The sequence below is a fragment of the Populus nigra genome, chromosome 7 (genome assembly GCF_951802175.1).
Source record: "Populus nigra chromosome 7, ddPopNigr1.1, whole genome shotgun sequence".
Taxonomy (NCBI): Eukaryota; Viridiplantae; Streptophyta; class Magnoliopsida; order Malpighiales; family Salicaceae; genus Populus; species Populus nigra.
The window spans coordinates 12,468,757-12,479,871 of NC_084858.1; the positions used below are offsets into that span (position 1 = coordinate 12,468,757).

The 11,115-nt window shown below is 32.1% G+C and overlaps 1 protein-coding gene across 2 annotated transcripts; it reads left to right on the forward strand.

Annotated features, from left to right (window-relative positions):
* Positions 1-4,025: 4,025 nt before the first annotated feature.
* Positions 4,026-10,604, forward strand: LOC133698351 (agamous-like MADS-box protein MADS2). Of its 2 annotated transcripts, none has more exons than XM_062121241.1 (8): positions 4,026-4,210; positions 7,501-7,579; positions 8,410-8,471; positions 8,658-8,757; positions 9,455-9,496; positions 9,577-9,618; positions 10,206-10,345; positions 10,469-10,604. In XM_062121241.1, the coding sequence occupies exons 1-8, from the start codon at positions 4,026-4,028 to the stop codon at positions 10,602-10,604; spliced, it is 786 nt and encodes a 261-aa protein (XP_061977225.1). The 2 variants fall into 2 exon arrangements, with proteins under 2 accessions (XP_061977225.1, XP_061977226.1); XM_062121242.1 differs by having other exon boundaries at positions 10,517-10,604.
* Positions 10,605-11,115: the final 511 nt, after the last annotated feature.

Consider the following 11,115-nt stretch of genomic DNA (forward strand, 5'->3'; position numbering starts at 1 on the left):
AATATCATTAATTACATTCACTTGGTAATTAATCTATGCCGACAAATATCCATTGTTGTCATTAGTCACCTCTTCTCAAGGGACTAATCAATTTATGATGATATCAATATCTATAATATCATTAATTACCCTCACCTAGTAATTAATCCATATTGCCAATGATATTCAACATTATCATTAATCACTATTTCTCAAGTGACTAATAAATTTATGCCAATTTTCACAATGCTACTAGCATTTGTCATTCTTACCTTAAATGACTAATTTATTCTCTACTTTCCTTTTTATAAATTATTTTATTTTATAATGAGAATTCCATTATGGTTGATGTTAATTTTGCTGATAACATTAGTCTCCAAGTTCCTTGGACGATTAATGGGATTTTTTTCTTCCACATTCATTCCCTTTACAAACTTTCTATACAAACTATTCCCTTGACATTTATTGAAAGCAAAACAATAAAAAATTGAAAAGATAAGATAAGATGCATTGCTAAATTATTTATTTTAGGCACTGTTGTACCTAACTTTTGCACATAAAGGTCTTGCACCTCCCATCTATGGCCTTTCTGTAGTGATGTCCCATGTTATACTATAACCAATACTATCAATATTCTTATAAACACAATTAGAGACCCTAATTGGCCTCTCCTTTTTTATCCAATAAGTCTTCAATAATTTTTGATGGATAATTTCATTCATATTCTCATTTCTTAATATAAATTTAATTATCCTTTTCTCAACAATTATTATCTTTATAATACTACAAAATATTTTACCATTTAATGAGTTCAATACCAATTATCCAAAAACAAGTTCTCCCAAATTCTACACTTGGCCGGCTCTAAAGCCCCTCACTTTTTTTAACCATCCAATTTTAACCTAATTCAATCATAATTAGTTCAATTAAACCCATAATACTCATCATTTTTATCAAAAAATCAAACAAAATTCCATCCTACTCTCCATCTCTAGCCAAACATGTACCGTTAAAAGGGAATGTATTTTCCTTCAAATTTATACAATTTTTCCACTTACTCAAACTTTATTCATGCTTCTAAACTTGATTCTAACAAAAGAAAATGTCCTTACAATTATCACAACTATAAAAATCCATTTTTTCATAATACTAAATATCATTTTAAACCTCAATATGCTAACATTTTCAAAACCAAACACAATAAAAATTGTTCTCACCTTGAAACAACAAAGAACGACAGAGAAATTTGAAAGAAAATTCAAGCTTCCTTTCACCTTTTCTTTCCTTTCTTTTTAACACCATATTTTCTCCTCCAAGCCTTTAAACCCACTAAAATCACTCAATTTCCCTCTTTAATCACTCTCTAGCCCTTTTGATTTCCTAAAACAACTAGTTTTTTTTAGAGATTTACCAAGAATTTGAAGAAAAAATTTCAAAAACCCTAACTCCCTCTCTTAACCAAGTTGTCGGCCTTAAGGTGAGAAAAAAAGTATTTATACTCCTTAATTTACCTATTTATAAATTGGCCCCTAAGGATTTTAATGTCGTTTATTTTGCGTCCCCATCCTTTAAACAAATTTTAATGTCACACCCAACGTTCTCATTATTTAATCCACTCTTTAATATTCACTTAAATAATTTTCATTGGATTTTTTCTTAAAATATGCTTATTTTAGACTAGGGGTTTACAAAAACAACCAAAATACCATTAAAAGAAAAAAAATTAAACAAAGTGTTAAGAGATATTTTTATCTTTTCATAATGGTTTTTTTTTTATTATTATTTTAGCTGAGGGGAAATTTATATTTGACCAAATGTAAAAAAATAATACACAATTAAAATGCATAATAAAATGACAAAAATACCCTTAAAAGCAAAAAATAGAGTCAAGGGGCTTATTGGTCTTTTCACAATGGTGTTTTTGTAATTATAAGTTAGCTTAGTGGCACTTTGCTATTTGGCTAGATAAAAAAAACAAAAAAGAACATGCACGTGTGGTGCACCCGAAGGCATGTGAGAGGTGCTCACGCCATTTAGACGACGCATGCGATGTCTCCCAACATCCAAAAATACCCTTCTCTCATGTTGTTGGAAACGCCATCATGTCATCTTTCTATTGGTACAACGCATTTCTCCGATAGTGGTTCAATTTGTCACTGGTGGACCTTTCTTTCTTTCCTTCTTTTCTCTCTGTTCCTTTGAAAATTATAGCTTAACCCTATTGGTTGTTGGTATTTCAATTGTAGTACTTATTCTTTTTCTAATTTTTTGTCTTGGCTTTTTTTATTGAAGTTTTATTTGTTTTAAATTTTATCCTTCAATCCAAATTTACTAAATATTATATTCTCCAATTTGATTCTTATTTTTTGGATTTCTATTTTTTTTTTGTCTTGGTCCTAACTTAAAAGTTTGATTGGTTTTTGATTTTATCATTCAATTCATATTATTGGTATTATGTTTTTCAATTTAGTCCTTATTATTTTGATTTTTAATTTTTTTTGTGGTCCTTTTGTGAAAATTATTTTTCTTTTCAATTTCATTTTTCAATAAAATATAAAATTCATTTTGTATTTACTTTTGATTTTCATTCTTTTAATTGCTATTTTTTAATCCTATTGTATAATTGATTTTTTTCAATTTTATCCTTCAATATTTGATTGAATGAAAATTAAGTTTCATTATATTGGGTGCTTTGGTTCTAATGATCTAGGTCATAAATTTAAAAAGTTAACATGTTTTTCTTATAAAAAAAAATTTATAATTCTCTTAATTTTTTATCAAATTATTTTAATTTCATGATCTAAATTATAAATTTGATAAGATATCTTAGGTTGTCTCGACTTTCATTAATGTAACTACAAGCTTATTATAAGTTGTTTTTTATACTTTTTTTTTCATTTTAATATGTAAATATTATTTTTTATATAAAAAATAATATTGCCCGTGGCAAAGCATCAACCAAGACTGAATATTCTAAATACTAAATTTCTAGTTTGTTTGATTTCGCAATGCCCCAAACAGTAACGCCGTAATCAGACAACCTCATCCGGAGAAGCCAAATCAAGAACTTTGTCCAGTATCAAACCGACACGTGGAGGAGCCCCATTTTAAGGAAGATGACTTCTTTCTGCCACGTGTGGAAACATCTGGAAATGACAAATTGATGCCCCATAAAATTTTCTTACATGAAAGGACCACTGTCCCATTTTTACCCCCACCGAAGCGCGTGATCACACTTACAACCCTACCTCCAACAACGCTGACACAATGACCGAGACGGTGGCGCGTGAATACAATCTCCAAACTTAGAACCTACGTTCGTAATCAATGATGTGACAAAAAAGTAAAAACCAAGAAGCTTTGAAAGCTAATAAATGAATTTACTCTTTTTATATATATATATATCAATTCCTCAAGAAAATTGTAAGGAAATTATTTTTTTTCAATATAATTTATAAAAATAACTATATAAATGCGAAAGACATGCATAATACCGATTAGGAGATACTTAATTAGGAGAAAGTCAAGTAGCGAACCCCATTGCCGTTAATACTGAAAAATAAAACAGTAAAATACACAGAGGTTGCATGTAACTAGAAAGAACAGCTAACCCTAATTAAGCTGCATTTCTATTCTACAGAAAAGCTTCTATATATATAGAACAGAAAAGAAGAAGACAACCGAAGTACTTCTTTAAACTTATAACTTTCTCTTTCTACAAACTTTTGTTGTTCTCTCTATTATTGGTGGGTCTTTCTTTCTCTCTAGGGTTTCTTTAAAATATCTAACTTTCTCTTCGTTTTTCACATATTTGGTTACAGTTTGGGTTCTGATTCCTAAAAGTGTAGATCACCTTCTTCTTGCTCTTGAGAGAAGAACAAGAAACGAAAAAAAAAAACAAAAGAAAAGGAAAGATATAAAGGAAATAAAGACTAATACAAAAGTAAATATATCATTAACTTATATGGTTAGATTTATGTATTAATTATAACGAAAGATGGTTTTTTACTTGGTTTTTTTTTGGCTTGTGATTATAGTTAAGGAGTATGGGGAGAGGTAGAGTGGAGCTGAAGAGGATAGAGAACAAGATAAACAGGCAGGTGACATTTGCAAAGAGGAGAAATGGGTTGTTGAAGAAAGCTTATGAGTTATCTGTGCTCTGTGATGCTGAGGTTGCTCTCATCATCTTCTCTAACCGTGGCAAGCTCTACGAGTTTTGTAGCACATCTAAGTATGACCCTTTTCTTTTTCTTTCTTATCGCAATCTTTTAAGCCATTTTTTTTAAGAAAATAATAATCTTAGGTTGGATCCATTTATCGTCTATCTTTATTTGTTCATGGACTTGATATTTTGTGTGATTCTTGTCCCACAAAGCAAGCTTATTTGAATCTCTTTCTATCTAACAATTTTTCAGAGTTCTTTTTTTCTGAAACGATCACTTTTCAAGTTTGATGGTAATCAAGGTTAAGAATTCGGTGAAGTATATAAAATTTTATTGTTTTGTCTTGTTGTGATCTTTGTGAAGCTCAAATCTATTAGGTTTTTGTTTGATCTTCTCGGTGTGATTCTTGCTTCACGGGATCTGAATTAAATTTGAAGTCTTTCTGTTGTTCATGATTGAGATCTTGATGTTTGCTTTGGTGAGCTATAGAGTACCTAATTGATCAAGGATATATATTAAGGTGATCTATTCAATAGTGGCTCAAGATTCCTCTTTTTCTCTCAAGAAATTTCAAATTCTTCGACAAAAAAAACTCCATTGCTTCTTTTGTTTTCTCTTCTAATTTATCTTTCCCATAGGTTGAAAAAACAACAAAAGAAACTGATATATCCAGCGGCCGGTAACTGGTAGCTCTCCATTAAATGAGGTTGAGTTGATTATCCAGGAAACATGTTCTTACCCATTAGACAATTTGGGTTCGTTAGAGAAAACTTTGGAGTGTGAAAAGGCTGAGAATTACTTGGCCATAATAAGTGTTATCTGCTAGGTATAGAAAGTACTTCTCCCTTGTTACATGGTTCTTCCAGAAATCCCTGTATGCACCTGATTCAATAATGAAAGTGTGGTTATTAACTAAACTTACAGTAAATGTACGATTTCTTCGAGAAATTCTAGTAGCATAAGATTTTGGATAGTTTACACTTTTCTTGGGATTTGTTCACTTGATTACGAGTTTTTTTTAAGGAAAAAAAATGAAAAGGAAACTAATTTAGTGCGAGATATTAGCAAACTCCATTCTAGATTCTTGAGTGTTTCAAAACCTTTCTTCTTCTTCTTCTTCTTCTTCTAAACGTCTCAGTGCAACTATGCATGTGTTTGTTGCTATTATTTAACTTTTTACAACAAGCAAGCGGGTCTAGAGATTGCCAATAGAAATGTACGTAAAACTGACATTAGCTAGGGTTTTTATCTTATAACACCAGCTACCGGGAAAATAAACATGAAATTATCAATTGATTCTCGTGTGTTTGCTACTTCTGTTGATCTTTTCGAGGAGAAAATTCTTTGATCACCAACTTTGAATGCCTTCTTTGTAGAATTTATCAGATAATAATATTGTTTGTATATTTCAATATCAATTTTCAAAAAATAAGCCTGTTATAATTATATAGTCTTCGTACACTTTTTTGTTATCTTTTTTGGGTAAGTAGCACAATACTATAAATATTATAGTACACGGAAAAAAATAATCAAGTGAAGTAAAAAAAAATAGAGGTCATTTTGTTTTCAGGTTTTGAACCTTGGCCTAATCATTGAATTGGAAAAGATGGATGGAAGTGGATCAGAACTTGAACTGCGAAGAATTGGAGTTTGAAACATATGGATGTCTTAAATATTATACTGTTAACTTTAAAGTTTTTTTTGGGGTAAAATTGAATAAGAAAGTTTGGGAATGGAGTTGATTTTAGAGTTTTCATAAGTTAAAGATCATATGTATTGCAAGAAATTTTAAGGTTGTACATGAAAATTTTTGTTTGTGAAGGAATTAGATTGTTACTTCAAAGTTGGGTTTTAATATTGGTTTTGATTGGTGTATTTGTTTTTGGCCTATTAAGGAATTTCATTACCAGAAATTTTATAAATACAAACGAAAATATCGATGAAATTTTTTCTGTCAGCAGATTTTGATGAATTTTACTGACAAATTTTTCCATCGCTATATTCCTCAATAAACACTGATGGAAGTATTTTGTTGGTATGCACTGAGAGAATTACAATGAGAAAAAAAAACCAGAAAAATATAATGATGTGTAACTTTTATCAAGAACTTTACTGATAGAATTAACTTGATAATAAAGCTCTTCCATAAATATACTGATAAAAATAATCTCTCGGTATATATCAATAAAATTATAGATGGTATTATAATGGAATTTAAAAAGATAAATCTTACGATGACATAACAATTTTAAGGATGAATTGAAAACTTAATGAGAAAATTTTAATAGGAAAAATTGATAGATAGACCTATTAGGAAAGTATATATAAACTAAAGGTTTTATGCAAGAAAGTGTGTGATAGGTTTGTTTAGAAATATTTGTACATAAGAAAACCTAGATTTATGATACATGGATAGTCATATATATGGATCACTACCTCCATGGACCATGCATCATACTCTATATTGGTTAACCCAGACCCCTTCTCGTGGTACACAGAGAGGTTGGCATTTGGAAAGAAATAGAGGTGCTGGATCCATAAAAACTAAAAAATATACTCAAAATAGAGGTATCACGTACAGGGCCGGGCTACTCCTATTTCATAATAAACCTTGTACATCTTGATGTCAATATGACCATTAATGCAGTTTCTCAACTGCGTGGAAGGGCATGGAGGTCTTGCAATGTGTGGATGGATCAAATATCACCAGATCTTATAATTTAATCCACCTCTCGATCTCTTGAAGGAAATCAATCAGGTCATAGAAAGATGGTTAATGGCTTAGTTTTAATAGTTTAGTTATGTGTACCAAATTAAAAAGAAATCAATCAAGATTTTGAGATCACAGTTTATGGAGGGTTGTCTGCAGGGATTCCCACATTGCATTTAGGGGTAAAGAAACATCTGTGTGGCTTCCAGATGATGGAATAGACAGGTTACTTTTGAGTGTGTGCCTTGGTACAATCCTGAGCAATTTCACTAATCGGGTTTTTTGATATTTCCGGTATAATAGATACTATCATACATACAATTATATTTAATTTGATGAAATTGTTTGATCTTAAAGAAAGTTTAGCATGTGAGAACGATCAATATCTTTTATTTTTCCATAATAATAGATAGAAAGAACGATTCGTCCATACCTGAATAAATGGAGTTTTCCAAGAAAAAAAAAACAAAAACCTACTAGTGACTGCTACTTTTAACTAGGAATGATTTTCCCCCCCCTGTAAGCTCGTGATTAATACAATGGTCTTGTTTTATAAAAATTAAGAACAAAATTCCATTTTGCTTCGCTTTTCTTCTGATGATCAGACTGTTTTAATTAGCCTTGTTTTATGTTTTTTCCCTTTTGCAGCATGCTCAAGACCCTGGAAAGGTATCAGAAGTGCAGCTATGGTGCAGAAGAAGTCAATAAACCAGCCAAGGAGCTCGAGGTAAGCTTAGTTGTATTCTGTTTCCTACAATGTAGATGGCTACAGGATAATACTGTTTTTAGATACAGTACATTGAGTATTCATTATGCTTTTCTCATAATCTAACAAAATTTGTTATAACATATGATCTGTTGAAACATTTTAATAACAAATGACGTACAGGTTTTATTTAGAGTTACGCTCTTTGACTACTTTGAACGTATGGTGACATAAAAGTTACAGATATTTTCTTAGCTATAAATACCCGTCTATGCAAATTTTATGACATACGGGAAGTATTTTCCTCAAATTAAAAACAAAAGTGAAGTATTTCCTCAAATTATTGACAGTGGGAATATCAGTAACTAAAATGGTGTTTGGATGATAAAGCTTTAGCCTATAACTTTTACGCAAAAACAAATGCGCGAGCCACTCGCAAGATTTATTTGTATTGTTGTATTGGGGAAGCCAAAGAAAATGGCTGTCTTTTGCTTCAGTTTTTTCAAGGCTTTGCCAAATCGCATAGGCTTGAATCTTCTTAATGCAAGCAATCATGATATTAGTACTCTAATTTATCAACTATCTATTAGTCCTCAATAGTTGATGATAGTTGAGGAAATAGATCAAGTTGAGGCGCACAATATAGGAATAGGTTAAGTACATAAAGAAACGAAGAAGAATTAAGGTTAAGAGTTCACTTTGCCTTTATTATAAGCTGACTTCATGCGTGCTATGGTTTTCTAACCAAGCAAGCCATCAACGTGTCATGTTCTGATCATCTATTGCATTAGAATAACTTGAGTTATATTTCTTGGTTTGTATTTTCAACTGATTCGGGTGTATGGTAGCAGAGCAGCTACAGGGAGTACTTGAAAGTGAAAGCAAGATTTGAGGCCCTACAACGAACTCAAAGGTAACCACAATTGCAAGCATCCTGGATCGTTCTATTTAGCAAATTTTACTTTCAAGATATTTAGTTCCACCATGACATGAAGATGTTGTGATTCAAGCTGAAGTTTCTTTCCTGACCGTAAACATTTTAGTGGATGCTGCCTTGTTATCAAATATAAGCAGTTCCTATCCTTGATAAATTCTGCAGGAACCTTCTTGGAGAGGACCTCGGACCTCTGAATACCAAAGAGCTTGAGCAGCTCGAGCGTCAGTTAGAGTCGTCATTGAACCAAGTTCGGTCAACTAAGGTAATTTAATTTTTAGTGTTACTTGTTTCTTTTTAGCGTCAAGGGAACAACGAATTTCACATGCTAGCATTTCACAATCCAAATGGTTTTCTGTGTCAATTTCTTACATTAATGTTCTATGATGTTAAAGTTACATGAACCAGAAAACAAGACAAGATTACTTGGAAGATTGGACTAAAAGGAGTTCTAGATAACAATTAATGCATGTATTAAGATTTCGTTTTTATGCAGTTATTGTTGACTAATAGCTTTCTTTCCCTATTGATCTCCTTTCATTTCATGGTTTTCCTTTATGGCCTTAAAGATAGGTGTAGATGGCTATCTTTCTTACAACTATTTGTTTGTGCAGCCTGTTCTAGTTGTATAGTGTATTTAATGGTCCCATCTTTGTTAGGAAAGATCAACGTTACCTTGATTAATTATGCCATTGCTGCCCTGATCTCCACCTGTTATCAGCATACATGCTGATCATTTTGTATCAAGCGATTCTACTGTAGTATATGTTAGTTAAACTAGAAGATTGTTTCTTGGCTTGGCTTGGCTTGGCTTGGCTTGCATAGGTTAAGAACCTGCTGTTCTTATCTCTTGAGAAAGCATGTGCTTTGTATATCATGCTTCTTATTGATTTTTGCTGATAAGAAATACAAGTTCTTCTACATTGTGTTTGATAATATTATTATTCCATGCCACTTTGCAGACCCAGTATATGCTCGACCAACTTGCTGATCTTCAAAATAAGGTACATAAAAGTGGTGGTATAATTAGAGTAACTCATTTTATGTTGCTTCGAATGCTAACTGAAAAGTGTTTTGAGTACAGGAACATCTGTTGCTGGAAGCTAACAGAGGTTTGACAATAAAGGTAATGTGTTAACTTGCTATATCCAAATTGATTTCATACTTTATGAGAGGCTAGACTTGCTGGTTGGCACTTTTTAGCTCCAGGTTTATAGAAATTTGTTTTAAGCAAGATTGTCAGGAGTTATTCGTCAACATGGTTTAAAGGCCTTGCATCTTTCATGCTGATCGGGATATTTAATCTTTCATTTCCCCTTAAGAATCCATATATAGTGATCTTTAAAACCAAACTCCACACTTTTTCCGATGATTAATGGATAGCAAAGTTCAGCTAGCCATGAAAGCTTCCAATAGCTACCAGTATTTCCTTTTACAATCTAAAAGTGTAAAAAAAAACCATGTTTAGTACACTTAATACTGTCTTAATACTTTACTTATACTGGAATCATGAGTTCCCTGTTATGCTTTGGTTTTTTCTATGTACTAAAATTCTGGCTAGCACACTCCAATTGTCAAATTTAGCAACAATTCAATTCTTCAGAACATGACATTCTATATGAGCTCTTGCTAGACATACTAATATGCTGAAATAGTCATGTTTGGTAGCTAATATGATTTGCCTTCTGTTTTCATGTTTCTAATGTTTGGCAGCTGGATGAAATCAGTGCAAGAAATAGCCTCCGACCATCATGGGAAGGTGATGATCAGCAAAATATGTCCTACGGCCACCAGCATGCTCAGTCTCAGGGGCTATTCCAGGCTTTAGAATGCAATCCCACTTTGCAAATAGGGTAAACATTCAACTTCTCAAGATCTCTCAATCACTTTGTCATTTGTTCATTATCTAATCAGTACTGAAATCAACTATTCAAGGCTAAGCCAGTGCCCATAATATTGACTCGTCAATTTATCAGCTATATATATCCTAATCCTCTTTCTGTTTGTTCATATGGTGAAAACAGCTACAACCCTGTTGGTTCAGACCAGATGACTGCAACAACACATGCCACCCAGCAAGTCCATGGGTTCATTCCAGGATGGATGCTTTGAGTTTCGTGCTCTTCATTGCTCATAAAGGAACACCTACCATGTAACTTTCTCTCTTGGTGTTGGTAATCTGTAAATGATTTCAAGAGCATGTGTACTTTCATTTGGACATGAAAACTTCTGTGACTGGATTTCAGAACTTTAGCCAGGGACAAGAGGCATGTAAGAAGTTCATAATTATTGCAAGAACTTTTGAAGACTTAATTTGTTTCTCTATGATTATTTGCTTCTTTTCGAACAATGAAGTTACTGAGCTGCTCTCCCTGTGAGAATAGACAGTGTTTAAAGCCATCTTAAGATAGCAAGATTGTTGCCATTTTACCATCCTTTTCTTGACGAGAGACCCTTATAGGGCAGCTTTGGGTTCATAAAAACCATCCTGGTTATAAATATGTATCAGAAAAATCACCTTTATATTTCATAGCCAAGAAAATCTTTATGGATTGTATATCCATATCCTCGGCCTAGCTAAATTAATGTTTAAACTAATTTTGGATCTCTCTCTTTTTTTTTA